This window comes from Taurulus bubalis (genome assembly GCF_910589615.1).
Source record: "Taurulus bubalis genome assembly, chromosome: 11".
NCBI classification, from domain to species: domain Eukaryota; kingdom Metazoa; phylum Chordata; class Actinopteri; order Perciformes; family Cottidae; genus Taurulus; species Taurulus bubalis.
Window position 1 is genome coordinate 14027617 of NC_136599.1, and position 18258 is coordinate 14045874.

Sequence of the window (18258 nt, forward strand, 5' to 3'; positions counted from 1 at the left end):
ATTGCACATACCGGTATTACCATTTTCATGTGTTTGTATAAGTTTCAGTGTTGTTTTTATTAAAGCTTAATACTAACAAAAGAAGAAAAAAAAAAGTCACTATTTTTTACATTTCAGATAGTTTATCATTAAGTAAAGAAATAATACTCCATCTGCCCTATATTTTTGTTTTCTTTCCCAGAAGCTGACTCCAAAAATATCCCCTTTTTGATACCACAACCCAAGGCACACATTCATTGTGTTTAGTTGAGAAGTGGTTTCCCAGTCTGTCATAGCCTTTCTAATGTTAAAACAAAACCAAAGATGCTACATTTCTTCGTCTTTAATGAACAGAAAAAAATGCTACGGAAACATCAGGACACATAGAGGAGGTTGGGAAGACAAACATATGTAATGCTTATTCTCACATTCATTTGAACACATCCTAGTATAAAACTCAGTGGTCATTAAGAGAATTTAAGCCGAAGTGAGTCAACTGTGGGCAGTTGCTAGCCAACATGTCCGGTCTATTTTTCACGTAAAGTTGTTTGCAGCATCGAGGTGGAGAGCAAGAAAAGGCTGACAGCCCTGAGAGGTTCACGCAAGCTGGAAAGCAGAGATGTTAAAGACTAATTGAAGCAAACAAACACAAACAGGGAAAGTAGGCGTCGACCTGGGAACTGTGTCCAGATCCTAAACCATTGTGGTCGCAGTAATAACAGGGTGCTCTTTGGCATGCTGTGGCAGTGGTTGAGGCAGGGGCTGGGTGCTAGGAACTTGGGTTGGGAAGTCCCTTCTTTGATTCCTGGTAGACATTCACCTTTCTTGACTCAGCCACCTACTTTTTTTTCCATCTTAGAACAATGACAAAGAAAACATTGAAATGTATGTCTCTGTGGGATGTGCTATTTTATTAGGTTGGACAAAACGCTCCATGTTCTCATGATTTTGCCTTACTGAAACTCAATTTGTGTTATTACAAGCCCTAAAATGTACATTTATTTTACAATAGAAAGGTCACATGTCAGGTCAGTATTCAGAGCAAACATTCTCATGAAGTACCTCAACTGTATTTGTCCCCTCACTTTTTGTGTTTCTGTATTACTAAAAATCCCAAAGTTTATTTGAATTTCCACTGTAAAAAGATCTTAAGATTAGCTAAATCTTTTTAATGTTAAGAATGCTTCTGTGAATAAGTGTTTTTATAAAAACACCATAAAAACTTCAATACATTTAAACGTGTCTCCTGTGTTATTAATAATGAGGGTGAACTCCTTTAATTCATTATTGTTGTATGAATAATTTATTGAAGGTGTGTGTATGTATGTTTATTGGAGTTATTTTGTTTTCGATTTAGCCGTGTAAAAAAGTTATTCATCGACTGGCATTCAGGAAGAGAGTGATTGTGACATCTGTTTTCAGCTTTGCATTTCTGGGTCAAAGAAATGATATGCAGTTCGATGCTTATACACTGCTTGCATTTGCTGCACACTGCAGTTGTGTTATGTGCAAATGACTGCAGACGGACCGGAGATCCCTTGTATGCAAAACATTCTACAAACATGCATTTGCATCTGTTTGTTTTACAAAGACAAATATACACTATGCAGGGCTGTAGAAATGTGTTGTAGTCACAGAGGCAGAATTAAAGGACGCATATTTCAGTACGTCCATCAGGTGATTTAATCAACGAATGCTTTTAAAAATGAAATCTATCCACTATGTTGTACACATTTCACACAGCAGGGGGTATTTTACAAAGCATGGAATGTCGTGAATATTTCATGGGATGCCGATTAGTTCCAAAATCATCATTGTCGCTGTGAGACAGGCTGCTATCTATCACTGTGTGCATAAAGATGAATCGCTGTATGGAGCCATAACTATGTAACATCTCTACTATCAGTAATTGTGTGAATGCTGTTGCACAATAGAGTTCTACATAACACAAAGTCTGTGAGTTCACTGCTCACAGTGCTTCAGATCAGGGCAATGAGGGGATTTTTTCGTGAGGGATTTTAATGGTCACTTGCTATGTAAGACACGCTCCCCTCCATTCTCCCCCTGCTCCTCTCTCTCCCTTGGCGGTTGCTCTGCCAGATAGAGGAACAATGTAGTCTTTCTTACCTGTCGGAGGGTGTACATTCCATCTCTGCTAAACTAAGTCTCAATCCTGCCTCCAACCCACTCCTGCTTGAACAGGGCCCTCACTACAATGCCAGCTCCAGGTGCTCCACATCACACTCCTCATACCTTTCGTTTTGGAGGATTTGAAAGGGCACAGTTCTTGTACGGTTTGGCTAGGACAGAGACAAACATCCGGCTACTTTTCAATCACTTGTCGTTTTTTTTTTTATCTGACTGTTTAATGTGTAGTCATTACATCATTTAAATCAAAATTGCAAGCCGTTTTTATAGTTTTTTGTAAACATCTGCCTACCTCAGTGTGGACTGACAATGATAGTCGTGGTGTATGTCAGACTGTTGGTTTGTGGTTTGTCATGTGGGCAAAAGGGAAATTTGGAGGTTGGGGTGCAAGTGTGCTATTAAGGATGCAAGAGTGCAACACAAAAAATGTGGTGTGGGTGCTTTACAGGAAGATTGCGTTTGTCTGCACAGAGCCATCCCATTTATGCCGGTGGCTGTATGGGTAGTTGAACAGAGAGAGAGAGAGAGAGACAGACAGACAGTTGAAGCAGAGAAAGACAAATTCTGTGTTTTACTTTAGAAGTCAGCAACACCACATCATCTGTGAAAAAGAACAGATTCTTCTTTTGTTCACTTATTTATTTTCTTACCACCAGGATTGTGCTTCACATCTTTCTTTCTTTTTAACTCATCACCTGTTGAAGAAGCAGAGCATGTTGGGCAGGTATGTTCATTCACATCATCCTTTTTCTGAGTTGTGAGATATGTTCTGTTGTAAAGCTACTGCATACTGAGAGATTACAATGTTCACACTTAAATTACATCTTTATCGCAGTATATTTAAGAAGACGTATCACTTCCGTTATGTGATATTACACATAATTATATAACAAAGTGAGCTATTGAACTATTGTAATTACATTTTTGCTCAAGCTTCCAAGCATTTAAGTTCTAAATAATAGAGTTGAAGTAACACAGATAAATATATACATTATATTTTATTCAAAGTGTTATCCTGCTGAGTTTTTTTTAACTTCTTTTAAACTGTGTTGACAGTGAATAATTATTCTTTACAGTAAAGGAAACAGCTTAAAGAAACTTACCACGAACACAACGCTGGTTATAGCAGGATATAATAGCTATAATCCTGTTTCAGAACCTTTAACAAATACAAAATAATGAATACATGACAGATGATAGCAGATAGTCTTACAAGCAGGTGCCATTGAAATAATACACAATATTACACATTATATGCACTCAGTTTGATTTGAAGGTCAAGAGGAAATTAGATGTGTATTTTACATTTTAGATTAAAAAAGACTATCGTCAATTCCGCCATTACCAAGTAGAAATAATGACTTGTACAATACATGTCTTGTACTAAAATATTTACCCCTTTTGCAACAGTTTAACTCATTTAACCAGGTCTGTAATCTGTGACACCGCAGTGTGACAGCCTGTTGGTTGATATTCCACTTCAATTAGCCCGACTTTGATTACTCGTTTTTTTTATAATCTTTTGTACTTCAGAAACTTCTATCTTCAAAGGTACCTTCCGAACACTCCCATGGCTGTGTCATAACCATAAAGCAGTTACGGCATTATTGTCAGTGGAAAAGCTTTAGGCGCTTGAGGAGATCACATTTATTGATGGGAAGATTACTGTTTGTTCAAAAATATTTATTAAATCAACATGTTGCTCAAAATGAGACATTCAAGTTAATTAAGTAGCCTTCCGACTGTAAAAGTTGAGAATAAATGTGTGAGTGCAGCCCACACAAAAGATGACTTTTAAGTGATCCTTAAACACTTACCGTTTACTCAATTGTTAGTTTTTTAGCAGGGTCGACACAGATCCACAAAAGAGAGCGCAATGCAACACATACTTAGCTGAAGTGATTTGCAGCCCCATCCACGGTTTCTCTTCTATTTAGTTTAAATCATATAAACAAGCAGATTCAGGATAAAAGCAACAGTGTGTTGTATATTGTGAAGTGTACACATTTCAAATGGATTCAGTGTGAACTTCTTTGTTGGTGTTCAAGCAGCTGTTTCAATTGTGTGTTGAAAACTTTAAATTCTCATTGTGTTTTTAACCCTACTAAAATAACAGCTACTGACGCAGCTTAACCAAAAAGGTTTTAAAGATTACTGCCAACATACAAGATATACACAACATTTTCCAAAGTAGCCATCAAGGCCCAGTGTGTCTTTTGGAGAGCGCTGTTTTCCCGCAGATTGTGTTATCAGGGGTCGGCATAGCTGCACCCGGGACAGCTGCTGGGAGGAGTTAAATCAACTGAACCCTTCATGTGCTCCAAAAGAACCTACAGAACACCCAGTCATTTGTTGAGCAGCGGCAGGTCTACTAGTATATAATGTGCTGTATGTATTAGATCGCATTGTGTGAACACATGCTTTTCTTATTTCTTCTTTCTGGTGTGTCAGAGTTTAAACGCTGGGTAATAACTCGCTGGTTTGTGTCTTTGCCAGGTTTATCTTTTGCAACGAGAGTTTGTCCTGAATGTGTTCCACGGCCAACTATGTTCTCCCTCTGAGGCGAACCTGTGAGGTAGGTCTGTCGGTGAGCTGGGGAAACAGAAACCACCACAAATAATCAAGCCTAACACTTATGAATGAGATTATAATTTGTCTTTTCTATCACAAGGTATTAGCCACTCCAGGCAGGCTGTGTGGGGGAGTGTCCATGTCCAATAATTTCCCTGGAGCCAGGTCTCATGGCGCTCCTCAGGACACAGAGATGGATGTGGCTTGGCAGGAGCTGATGGCCATCACAGAGCTGCAGGTAACTCTTCAACACTGACAGTGTACAAATATTTGTTTTAATGGCAAAATGCTACTTATATGTTGCATGTCTTTTCCCGGATATGTTATCACAATATCTCCTGTGTTATCGCAGCGAAACAGTTTATTTCATTTTAAACAAACAATTACTAAACTGAATAGGTTGAACTCTAGTGGAATAAATACATCCTCTTTTCACGTGTTGCTAACTGTTGAAAAACTAATACTCAGCTGAGGAAGGCAACAATGGCTCGTTTGAATGATGGCAGGATGAAGAGATTGTGAGAGGGGGCAAGTGCTGCATGTTGCTCGCGGCCCCCTGCACCGCACAATAGCCATCTGTTTCCAGGTGAAACCTGATCACATCTACGAGAGCCCTTCATAGGCTATGGGTGGCATGCTGAAGTGGGGGCAAACTGTGTTCTATAGAGAACCAGATGAAATGAGAAAAATATACGGTTCTACTAATTAATTCAGAGTTCTTGTGAATTTGATTGTTGCCGTTAATCATTTTTATTGCTGTTATTTTTGACATGCTCACACCGCTCCGTCATAACTGGACATGCCTCTTTTTGTTACAGGAGTTTGGCGTCTCCAGTGCAGGCTCTTATGAAACAGCACAGTACCAAACCATGGAGCCCATGGGGCCCATGGGAGGATATGAGATGGCTCAGTCCCATTCTGAAACGGCTCCTGCGGTTTGTGAGCTCAGCACTGCTGACACTTACAATGGATGTTACTCTCAAGAGGCGCCCGTCCGTCATCGTCTGAGCAGCAACGCAGAGGCGATGTACGGAGACTCTGATTCTCAGCTCAATCAAAGAATGCGCCCCATCTCATCTCACTCACAGCCCTCGCACGTGGCTCTACGGGAACACATGAACATGTCCGGTATCAACCAAGGGCACAGGAGGGCCAACCCTTGTCTCTCTCAGGATCTACGCCGGCACATGCTGTGGACTACACATGGACAAAGTACACACACTCGCCCAGCTGAGGATCTGGAGTCGGACTCTGGTCTGTCTCTGGGTTCTAGTCCTCCTTTGGCCTCCCCAGATAATCCTGTTAGTGGTGCACCAGGTTACCAGAGTGTAGACATAGGCATGACATATAGTGATGGAGAACCAGACAGCATGGCTGAACACGCCAGAAGAGCATACATCCATTACTCAATGGACTACCAGAGTCAATCTCACTCAGATTTACACTCTGGTGCACTGCCACCTTATTTTTCAACCCAACCAACTTTATCTCAACCTAATGATGTGACTCTGTCCATGAAACTGGGTCAGACCTCTGCTCTGAGCAACCTGCACATAGACTCTGGAGTGTCCAGCAGAGGGAGCTCACAATACATTTATGCAAAACCACAAGGAAGCATCTCCACCCCAGCTTCACTAAGCAGAGATGAGCGGCGGGCCGTGTCTTTGAAGATCCCCTTCCCAATGGAGAAGATCATCAATCTACCTGTGGACGATTTTAATGAGCTCCTGACAGAGTATACTCTGACAGAGAATCAACTAGCACTGGTCAGGGACATTAGACGGAGAGGAAAGAACAAGGTGGCAGCTCAGAACTGCAGGAAAAGGAAGCTCGAGAGCATAATTCACCTTGAAAGAGAACTGAACCAGCTGCAGGCCCAAAGAGAGCACCTGGCGCAGGAAAGAGTGGAGTTCAAGCGCAACTTGGCTTTTATTAAATGTCACCTTACAGACCTTTATTCACAAGTATTTTCTCACTTGAGAGACGAGGATGGACAGCCATACTCAATAGATGAATATGCCTTACAACAGACACCTGATGGTAACATGTATTTGGTACCTCACACAAAGATGCAAAAGAGAGAGCAATGCTGATTTTTGGACAGTCGTGATTTCATTCTCTTACAAAAAGGCATACTGCCGGATTGTGCCAATCGAAAGTATGACTGAAATTATGTAATTATGACCCGTATGTAAAACTTGCCATACATGAATCATTGGACACCAGTCACCATAATACAATTAACTGAAACCACAACAGAGGTCATTAAAAAAAATTAATTGTTTATTAAAAATATAAATAGACACTGCACAGCAGTCATATTTAAAAAAAACCAAAAAAAAAAACCAGCACGATTGTTCAGGAAACCTGTAAACCAATAAATATAAAAAACACAAAGGGATTAAATAATGGAAAACTTTTCCAAAAAAAGAGAAGTATGGTTTGAATGATTGTACCTGATTTAGCCATTGTCACTGAAATGAACACAGGTTTTGAAGACCATGGAGTTCCTGGAAAGGAGAAACACCAAATAAGTAAAGCGGCTCATCTACAAACAAAAAAAAATAAAAAATAAAATCATTTTTGTTCACTGCATGCAATATGTTGTAGGGCCTCTATGCACATTTATGAGGCCAATTTTACCAGTCCACATTGGTGTATGTCATAATAAAACTTGTTTGCACAAGTATGTTATGAATTACTGGGCTACACAACTTACTACCAGCTACATGAAAAAGCAAGACATACTATCAGTAGTTGAGAAGTCTGGTCTTACCTACAGAAAGCACATAAGCCTTTCGGAAGCTGCTGCCTGCTAGCCTCAGGCTTCTGTTCTCACTCTCCCCTGCTTCAATGATCCTGGCGATGGTTTTGCTACTTCTCTCCCTCAGCTGGCTTCCATGACTAGCCTCAAAGACTTTGCATGTAAGCTAGCATCCTCCAGTTGATCTTTGCAGAACTCAGGGTAGTCTGTACCAAGTGGTGGGCTCTTTATGGTGGATGTATTTGTGCACCACTTCTCATTCCTCAACCAGTATTGTAAATGCACTTACTCATGATGTGTGTGTATGCATGTATGGTGAATAGCACAGGGCTTCTCACACCACATGGATGTTTCTTCAGCTCACATGATAAATATGTCCCTCATCCCACAATGTGCAGCATCTGATAGTGAACCCTCCCTTTCCCAAACGACTCAAGAGGCTAACAAGACTTTGTAAAAAAACTGAAAGTGTGTTTATTTCAGCTTGATTGGATGCAGTTACAAATAAAAACCAGACTTTAAAGAAAAACAATCTACATAAAACCTCATTGGAATGCTTTCTTTCCCAAAAATACAGTCGATGAAAAAACACAAAACGTTTAAATGAAGACCCTCCATGATTTATCTACTGTACATCTCTTCTTGCAGCAGCTGTAACCTGCCACAACTGTTTGGCTGAGCAGATTTAGGAGGTAAACCTGCAGCTGCCCTGTCAATTCGCTTGCTCTCCTCTCCTTGCTCTCCTCTCCTAAGTACTCAGTCCTGTTGAACAATACGGAACAACATTGTTAACTGTGCACTGACTTCATATGACCTGACATCCAGAGTGATTTTTAAAAATGATTATCTACACTTAACGAGTCCCTGCCACTACAAACTCTGGTTTTATGAAAAGATTAAAAAGGTTCACACATGTCATTGAGCCCTTACCACTTCACATTTTAGAAACGTCCTGAACGGCCATATCCACCGTTGTTTGAGCCCCCTCCATAGCCGCCGCCGCCACCACCACCACCACTTCCTCCTCCTCCTGAGAACAAAGGAAAACTTAGCTTACAGAAAATATGCCAAAATGGTTAACACCCTGGCATCGCCTTCCTCCATCTTACCAAAGCCCCTGCTAACTCCACCGCCGCCTCCACCAAAGTTGTTCTTCATTGGCCCAAAATTGGAGGCCTGTGGGTCATAGTGGCCCATGTTGTTGTAGTTATTTCCGCCGCCGCCACCTCCGCTACCTCCACCCCCACCACAGTTACCTGTGATAATTTACAAGGAGACCAAAATTAAGTAAATCACATCTGAAAACATTCAAAACACAGAAGTTAGTTACGGGGAGCTAAGACACTTACCATAGCCGTTGCTGTCATAGCCATTTCCTCCATAACCACCGCCCCCGCTTCCGCCACCACCTCCTCCGCCACCACCTCCCTGGTTGTAACCTTGGTTATATCCTCGGTTGCCACCATTGTTATATCCTCCAGGCCCGCCGGGACCACCACCGTAGCCTGTAACATAATTACTCTAGTACATTGCCAATCGTTAAAATAATATTGCCAAAGCTGACAAAATTGCCTACTTACCACCGCCGCCGCCTCCGTTACCGCCATCACCTCCATTGCAATTGTAAGGACTGTCTCCATATCTACCACGGCCTCCTGCAAGAGGTGAATACTAAAAGTTAGTGTCAGACAGCATATATTATAATGGGGCAATTATATTTAACAGTATGTCTCCATCATCAAATAACTCTTACCCTGATTGAAGCCTCTGTCATATTCATAGGGCCTTCCACCACCACCTCCGCTGCTGCTGCGGCCTAAACCATAAAACAATCATTACTTCTGGAATAGTGTCAAACTGACTTTTTAAAACAACTGCCTTGAATTTTGCATAAAAGAGTTTACGTCTCATACCCATTCCTGTAGTCTGCATTTCCTGCCTCGTAAGAGCCTTCCTCACCTCACAGTTGTGAGAGTTGATTGTGTGGTATTTCTGGACTGTGGGGTGAAAAGACCATTAGTAGCCATTCGAGACCAGAAGATCAACCTGACTACCTGCAGAAAAAGTGTTTGTACTTACTGACAATCCTGTCGACTGAGTCATGATCATCAAAGGTCACAAAGGCAAAGCCCCTCTTCTTTCCAGTGTTACGGTCAGTCATGATATCAATGACCTCGATTTTGCCAAATTGTGAGAAATAATCTCGCAAGTGGGACTCCTCTGTATCTTCTTTGATGCCTCCAACGAAAATCTTTTTCACGGTTACGTGGGCACCTGGCCGGTTCGAGTCCTATGAGCAAAAGATATGTTACTATACATGCCTTTTCCTTTACTAATGCATTATATATTCAGTCTTGTCAAACCCAACATACCTCTCTAGAAACTGCTCGTTTCGGTTCAACAACTCTTCCATCAACCTTGTGGGGGCGAGCAGACATGGCAGCATCAACTTCATCCACAGATGAGTATGTTACAAAGCCAAAGCCCCTTGACCTCTTTGTGTTGGGATCCCTCATGACCTTAAGAAGAATAACGTAATTAGTCCCCGTGTTACCCACAGATCACATATGCACAGCACAATGCAAAACCCCACTTACCACGCAGTCTGTAAGGCTCCCCCATTGCTCAAAATGAGCACGCAGGCTTTCGTCTGTGGTCTCGAAGCTCAAGCCTCCAATGAACAGCTTGCGAAGCTGCTCCGGTTCACGTGGGACCTGGCGTTGCACAGCGGACAAAGACGAACAGTATCATCAGAGCACAATCACCAGCACTGAAAGGACCACCGGGTGCAAAGTCTTACACGTCTACAGTCACAATAGCCCGCTTCAGAGTGAACAACGCGGTGGCGTAAAGGCCTCGACGTATATGAAGGCAATCTTGCGTCACATTTCAAAAATCAGGACGTCGCCGCCATTAACGTTAGCAGACCGGCCCGGAGATACGGAGCACATTTAGCGACAGTTACACGTAACGCATGCTCGTTCAATATAGTGAGTTTGCAGTTTGAGTAGTGTTACTTAAAGCAAGCATTTAGCATTTAGTTCAGATTCGTACATAGCAGGCCGCAAGAACAAAAGGCCACGAGGCCCAGCTGCTGTAAAATGGCGGATTCACACGGCATGATGTACAACACAATAGAATGCCTCGACTATTCGCTGAGGCCACAAATAAACGCTTTTTTTAGACGCACAGTGTGCAGGAAAACGGCCTAAACTGTTTCCCCAATGCAATACTCACATCTTTCGACATGTTTGCAGGTAAATCCTTGAAGACTCCTTGTAGACTGACCGGAAAAAAGGGATCTGCGTCAGACGAGCCTAGCCTGGTTCCTAACTGTAGAATAAATAGCAGAGGAAACACCTCTTCCACGCAGCAATTGGCCGGCAGTTCCCGCTGCAGTCTGTCGTCTGCATTGGCTGAATTTGGATTGGTTCAAACTCAATCAATCACTACCGACCACCAATCACGAGGCGGTGGGCGGGGCATCACGCAACCATGACGACACAAAAAATGGATGTTGTTCAATGTCTGAAGGGATCGGAACGCAAATGTGTGAGATGTCGCGATTTGTATGTGATGCTGTCTGGTCAGAAAACAAAAATGAACCATAAACACCACGAATGTATTTGAGCAAAGGCACCAAAAATCACCAATTCTAAACTATGTTTGACTTGTGGTTGCAGGTGTAGCTGCGCCTTTCGCGTCAGTACGCCTTTCACTACCTCAACATACACACGCGTATATCTTACACTTATCTTACGGTTTATATCGTGGCACACAAATATACCACAATAAACATGTTATACACTATGTAAGAATGAAGTCATGGTCTTAGTAGGAGCATATTCGCTTGGTAAATATGTAGGTCATCAGCTGACCTAGGGGCGGGTACCTTCATTGTGCGCCTTTACCGCGCGCTTTTTACGCACAGGCAAGCGCATAGCACCTTTATGCGATTCAGGCTATATGCTAAAGTAGCTCCAGCGCTAGCCTCAAAGACCGCAGGTCCATAAAAGACGCACGTTACTGACGAAGTGAACTGGTCTGACCGTCGATCTACGCGTCCAAAGGGTATGAAATAGCGAACACACCAAAGTGCTTCCGGCTGCTGCATGTATCGTTCAGACAATTTCGATTTGCTATCAGTGTTAGCTAGTGTTAGCTCGTTGAGTCGTTAGCTTGCCTGGCTAACGTTACCTGCTAAGGCAAGTTCGGCTTTCGTGCCCATATGGTTTGGTAGTTGCTTCGCAAACACAGCCTCATATCTTCATTCCCGTGTGCACGTATTACGTTTTCTGACAACGCTATTTCATTTGAGATGTATTTATCCAGACTATTTGTTTGGCATGCTGTCAGTTGTGTCGTGCCTGTTGCAGTTTGGAGTAACGGCGGTGACATTATGTGCTTTTTGTTGATGTACGACTGGTGCCGCGCTACCGCTACTTGGAGCCTGATTCGTGATCAACGTCATATGAGCGAATGTGTCGGCTGGAAAAGATGATTAATATTGTATTTAACGGTCGCTTCTCCATCGTTTTCCTGTACAGGAAACCGCCATTGGCCTGCGACAGCGTAGTGTTCCACCAACAAACTTTGCTATGGGCAAAAAGTCTCGCGAAGAAGACTCCTCATCATCTGACGAGGAAGAGTATGTTGTGGAGAAGGTGCTGGACAGGAGAGTGGTGAAAGGCAGGGTCGAGTTCTTCCTGAAGTGGAAAGGATATTCAGAGTAAGTGGTCTTCTTGCCAGTATTGCAAAACAGTCTTGCGAAGTTATTAATGTCATTTTGTGCCAAATTTAACACTTGCATACACTCAGGAAGATCTGTTTACTCTAATGCTGCCCAAAAGACTAGGAAACAATGAAGATTAAAAGATGCATCACAATGTTATGGACATCCAGGGCTAGGCGTTATGGCCAAATTCTTCTGTCATGATATTGATAATCGCATATTTTGATAACGATATAGGATATCTTCTGGTATTTGGTAAATAGTCTATATGATATAACTACATAATTTTATCAAAATTAACATAGCGGTATCAAGTGAAATTATTGAGAAACAATCAATATTTCAGAATCAGCTTTATTGGCCATACACATGCATGGAATTCGACTCCGGTTTCACGTAGCTCTCATCATACATGTACACATATTATATACACAATAAACAAGATACATATTTAAAAAAACAATGGAGACAAAAATACAATTAAAGACAGAGTAGTGCAAGTTTCTAGCTACATACTGACTGTTAACATATATGCACCCACATATAGTCAGACATTAGAACTGAGTTTGATCAGATGTTCTGAGATATTATACTCGGTGTGTGCGCTTGTTGTTATCAATTCAGATGATGTAATTGTGTATCTCGATATATGATATAATCACAACACGATTCTATTTAAAGATCATGATGATATATCAAGTTTGTAGAAATACAAAAATGTTGTGATCTTCTTCAGAAAACACAACACCTGGGAGCCAGAGAAGAATCTGGGCTGTCCTGAGCTTATTTCAGAATTCATGAAGACTTACAAGAAAAGCAGCAGCAGCAGTGGTGGAAGCTCCACGCCTAGCAGTGGGGCCAGCAAATCAGTCACAGGCTCCTCGGGTCGCACCAAAGACTCCAGTAGCTCAAAGAAAAGAAGCTCTGAAGATGAGGAGGAGGAGGAAGAGGAGGAGGAGGAGGAAGAAGGTGGAAGTAAGCCCAAAAAGAAGAAGGAGGTATGTAATATGTTGGTGCAGTAGCTCTATCATTGCTGTATAATTTAATTTTTGGGAGGTACTTTGTTCATGTGAAGTTGACTAAAGCAATAGCGTAGCTCTTGATTACAACCTCGTTATTTGAATGTTAGTTAACAGTTCATTGGTGTCTTAACTTAGAAGAGAGACAAACTGTGTTTTATGCATTCATAGAAAATAATATAGATCTATAGAAAATAATTTAGCTTTAAAACCAGCACTTGTGCCATTTAACAATATCCAAAATACAAGACATGACTAGTCTCATATTATGCTATCGATATATTCCCCACCCTTTCAATAATTACTATTTTAACAAAGACAAAAAAGTATAACTCAGACACCACATGTATTATTTACAATTCAAATAGTTTGGGCCCCAAAAAACAAAGAATTGTGCATGTTGCATGCCAGGGTAGACTGTTGTAATCCTTTTTTACTCAAAATACTTCAGTCTAAAAACCTCTAAGTGACCCTCGATCATTATTGAACCAAAACAAACGGTCTTTGCAATTAGGCTCTAAATATTTAGTTAGTCTGTTTTTCTTTGGGCCTGTCCAAAGTATGTTCAGCTGATATTCCAATAATGCCCTTAGCTGACTGTCTATTTCTATAGTTATGTTTTAAGATTAGCTTTGTTTAAGGGACACACCTGTTTATAGCCCGGCTTGTTATTGGCTGCCTCATTGTGCACACATTTTGATGCTGCGCTTCTAGTTTCTTTTACCAATGGAACTGTTGCTCTGGGGGATCTTTGTCTTTTTCTGCCCTTTTAGTTCTCAGTCTGGTTGATCCATTGTACAGCGTTTTAATCTCCATGTTTTGCAAACTCCTCATACGAAATAGCATCTCTTTGTGCGGAAGACTTTCTCCAACCTAAAAGCATGAAAGACAATTCAAAGATGTAGAGTAGTGTTTTCAGCCACCTGACTTCAAAGCCTAAAGGTTTTGAACGTCAGTGTGTCTGAATGCAATTTGTCTACAATCTAACGGTTGTTGGTAACATACTCCAATATTTTTTGTATGCTACTAATAACAAATGTTTTCTTTTTCTTGTCCATCAGGATGACATTCTAGTTGCACGTGGTTTTGAGAGAGGACTGGAGCCAGAGAAGATCATTGGAGCAACTGACTCATGTGGAGACCTAATGTTTCTTATGAAGTGGTAGGTTTTGTTTATATGCATATATCCAAATTTGCATGTGGAACATAGTTTGGGCCCAATGTTGCAGTGTGAAATGATTGTTAATTAAAATTGTTATTTAAAAGAGTTTTGACATGCACAGGTACTAAGATGACTAACTTTGATATTATATCAAGGAAGGTCCCCAGATCAGGATGTTTAGAGTTGGTAGTACTTCATGCAACACAGCAAAATCGGAAGTGTGAAATTAACTCGCATAGTATTAAAATCAACACTATGCCAGTGTTTATATAATCCACTCGGGTTCAGAGTTAAATTTACACTTTGGATAGTGTTAATGTTTTAACTCTTTCATAGTGTTAAATATCTAACACTCACAGTGTTGTCCTCTGACACATGAACGTGTATTTTTAACACTAAATTGTGTTGTCTCCTTTCACTAAAAGTGTTAATATCTAACACTCACAGTGTTGACACATAACAGTGTATTTTTAACACTCACAGTGTTGTCTTATGACACATGAAACTGAAAAAGGTGATGGGGTTGGTTATATTATTAAGTTATTAAAATTTCAACACCCAAAACAACACTGATCAACTCAGTGTTAATTTTCCAGTGTAAAATATTTTAAGTAACACTGCCGTGCATTGAATTTTTTAGATATTAATTTTATTATAGATCATTTTAATACGCTATCTATTCTATCATTATAAAGATATGTGGTTCCGTGGCCTGACATAAGCTTAGGAGTTCTGAACATCCTCCACATTTTTTAACATACAACACAGATGATTAGTTTGAAGAATGTAGCTTGTCAAGGTAAGACCGTAGAGCATTTTATGGCTACGATTTTAGGTGGCAAGGATAGTGTTCTGTATGAGTAAGTATTAATTTGTGAAAATCTTCATGGTTGTTTTCATCCTCAAATTCTATTCTGCTAATTTTCTATTCTTCCAATTCTTATATTTATATTTATTTATATATATATATATATATATATATATATATATATATATATATATATATATATATATATATATATATATATATATATATATATATATATATATATATATATATATATATTATACTAACAAAAGTACTCTGAATCGGTATTTCCACTTTATCAGGTACTTGGTATTCATATTTCCTCTGAAAAACTGGTATCCCGTTGGTTTCTGGGTACTGACCCGTCGGTGCTGCGGGTGTTGCCAGCCATAGATTCTATCTGTCTTTTCAACGGCAGCTCTGAATGTGCCAGATTGCCACTGACAAATTACCCATTAGCAGCACTAATAGCCTAGCTGTCCATTCGTATACAAACAGTAAGCCACACCATAAAATGTAATGTCATTACATATTAGCTAGATGGATATATGTGTAGTACCTCGTCACTCATGCCCGAACAAGCAGCATTCCAGGGTGAGGCAACGGTTGTACCTCAGCTGATTTGGTCATTAATTTGGTTTTTAAATGAATGCGTAAAAAATGTATGGGAATATAAAAAGGAAAATGAATGTAATTACTGATTAATTCCATCTGCCTACCTTTCCTGGAAACATTATTTATAATGATCCATAACTGTTTTGGTTTTGAATCATTATCTGACTCAAATAGTGAAAGGTAAGCAAATACTAAATTGCACAAAAACATCCACAACAACAAACAACCTGTTAAAGTAGTATCACCCAAAGCAGATTTATTTTACACTATGGTGTTTAAATGTACACTGAAATATTTTTCCATCTGACTCACTGGTTAATGACTGTTTCATTAAAGTCTAATAGTCCTATCAGACACAAGGTGACAGTGGTGTCACTGCTATCTGAAAACAATTATTTCCAGTGGCTTGTCCCACGCCACCGCTGCTTTTCATTTGTCGAGCAAAGCACAAATGGTTCAGAGGCTAATACAACTCAAACAAGTTCTGTCTCACCGGGCCTAAATAGTTGGAGTGGGGATCAATTAGATGGCTGTATTGGCTAATTTTTATAAAAACATTCACAAGGACAGCTAAATTATATAATCTTTATTATATAATATTTAAAAAAAAGTAGTTAAAATGTAATTACAATAACATACAGGTGTGCGTAAGATTATGTGTTTATGATGGACACTTTACTGACATAATCCAATCTTTTTATTAGTTGCCATCTTTGAAAAGCGCCAAGACCACATGTATGGAAAAATGGGGTGTATTATCCAACTTGTGCAGAGATGTGCCATTCTGAACTCATTTTAAAGACAAGCTTTGGTTCTTCGTCTCTTGCAGGAAAGACTCTGATGAGGCCGATCTTGTGCTCGCCAAGGAGGCCAATCATAAGTGCCCACAGATCGTCATAGCCTTCTACGAGGAGCGTCTCACCTGGCATGAAGACAGTGACAAGAAGGAGAAGGACCCGGTCACAGCATGAGTGCATCACCTCAGGAGGAAGCCAAACCTCCTCCACTGCAGGGACAACCTTGAGTCAGACATTTTCACACCCAAACCTCCCATCTTTGCTCTTCATCATGTCCAACAAAGACAGCGAACACAGGCGTGTTATCTCCATCCATGCCCCAGACTGCTGAGCAGGATCCATCAGACAAGAGGGGAAGCTGTAGCAGACATGGGCGACATGCTGCCGGGGAGGGTTTCTGCTGTTCTGTCTTTGTATTCTTTCCTTTTTCCATGTCTTAACACATCATATTTTAGTGCTTTCAGAAAACGGTTGTGTCAGTAAGGTGTGTTACATCCATGAGCACATGTGGCCGTCTGTTAAAACTCGGAACATAGTCCAGAGTTGGTGAACGTGTCAACTGTGAGCGTGTCCCATGAGAGTGAGTCTGTACAGGCTCTTTGCTTTAAGAACCCTCTAACACCACTGAGGATTAAACCGTAGTATTACATATAAAGGAAGCAACCACCTCAGTGCTTTCTTGGCTGCATAATCATTTCCTTTTAAAAAAAACTTTTTATCTCTTGTAGGTTTTTCAGTTTGTTCTGTCTACCGGTACATAACGACGACATTTGCAAGCTTGCAGAAGACACCGGCCAATTAAGTCTTTATAATGTTGTGATGATATCCGTGTTCATTTTTTAAGAACGTGTCATTTTTATTTCTTATTTCCAAGTTTTAACATGTGAACGTTGTCTGGTGTTTTTTTTTTTTTTTTTTTTTTTAATGTGTTTACCCTATCACTAGTTCAAGAAAAGGACAGTAAAGTTTTTGCTCACTTCTGAATATTTTTTCCCGTTTTTGTTTTTAAATTGCAGTGTTATCTTTGGACCAGTCAAATGTTCACAGGTTAGACAATTGTCACTATCCACATGAAATGAAACCAGCATCAATCACCATCATTGGCGGCTGCCACCTTGTGGCTAAAAGGCGGAAATCTTTTTGACCAAGTGACAAATAACTGATGACAAACATGCAGTTTAAATGGTGTTATGGATCTTGTTAGTTAGTGATACTTTTTTTTTTTTTGTATGTGTGTGAAAAAAATCTACTCTGCAATTAGAGTATTTGTTGTTTATCATTGTATTGTTAATTTGAAACATTAAAACCAGTTTCTGGGTTTGATTGTGATGAGTTATTTGATAATTTTTCAGATGGATGATGTTGCTTCCTGACAAGCGCTTAGGGGTCAATTCTTGAACAAGATGGATGTTGATTTAATAGTTTGATCTGCTTTCCTTAAACATGGACTTTTTGGACCAAATTTTAAGCGTCTACCGAGATCAATCTTATTTTTGGGCTTTATTTAGCATTGTTAACGGAGACTATGCCTGTCTCTTATACATACAACACATAAAGAATGTCTCTCAATATCACTGGTTATGGTTTTGGTTGAATTTTTTCAGGTAGAAAATATTTGTCCTTTTAGACACTTAAGCACCGTCCTCAGTTTATGCAGGTGCAG

At 40.3% G+C, this 18258-nt stretch overlaps 3 protein-coding genes across 4 annotated transcripts; 2 read left to right on the forward strand and 1 right to left on the reverse strand.

Moving 5' to 3' along the window:
• Positions 1 to 4654: 4654 nt before the first annotated feature.
• nfe2 (nuclear factor, erythroid 2) lies at positions 4655 to 8284 on the forward strand (the record flags this gene model as incomplete). The annotated part of the gene is made up of 3 exons (XM_079226792.1): positions 4655 to 4702; positions 4799 to 4936; positions 5517 to 8284. 3 exons carry the CDS (start codon positions 4655 to 4657, stop codon positions 6789 to 6791), a joined length of 1461 nt encoding a protein of 486 aa, XP_079082918.1. The 3' UTR covers positions 6792 to 8284.
• hnrnpa1b (heterogeneous nuclear ribonucleoprotein A1b) lies at positions 7911 to 10789 on the reverse strand. Of its 2 annotated transcripts, none has more exons than XM_079226794.1 (11): positions 10700 to 10789; positions 10060 to 10176; positions 9835 to 9981; positions 9542 to 9752; positions 9376 to 9459; positions 9216 to 9278; positions 9043 to 9117; positions 8812 to 8967; positions 8572 to 8718; positions 8393 to 8489; positions 7911 to 8224 (listed from the first exon to the last, which is right to left on the reverse strand). In XM_079226794.1, exons 1-10 carry the CDS (start codon positions 10709 to 10711, stop codon positions 8404 to 8406), a joined length of 1098 nt encoding a protein of 365 aa, XP_079082920.1. In that variant the 5' UTR covers positions 10712 to 10789; the 3' UTR covers positions 7911 to 8224; positions 8393 to 8403. The 2 variants fall into 2 exon arrangements, with proteins under 2 accessions (XP_079082920.1, XP_079082919.1); XM_079226793.1 differs by having other exon boundaries at positions 8393 to 8492.
• A 728-nt stretch (positions 10790 to 11517) lies between these two features.
• On the forward strand, positions 11518 to 17924 carry cbx5 (chromobox homolog 5 (HP1 alpha homolog, Drosophila)). The gene is made up of 5 exons (XM_079226839.1): positions 11518 to 11533; positions 12010 to 12191; positions 12931 to 13192; positions 14275 to 14375; positions 16628 to 17924. The coding sequence occupies exons 2-5, from the start codon at positions 12061 to 12063 to the stop codon at positions 16767 to 16769; spliced, it is 636 nt and encodes a 211-aa protein (XP_079082965.1). The 5' UTR covers positions 11518 to 11533; positions 12010 to 12060; the 3' UTR covers positions 16770 to 17924.
• Positions 17925 to 18258: the final 334 nt, after the last annotated feature.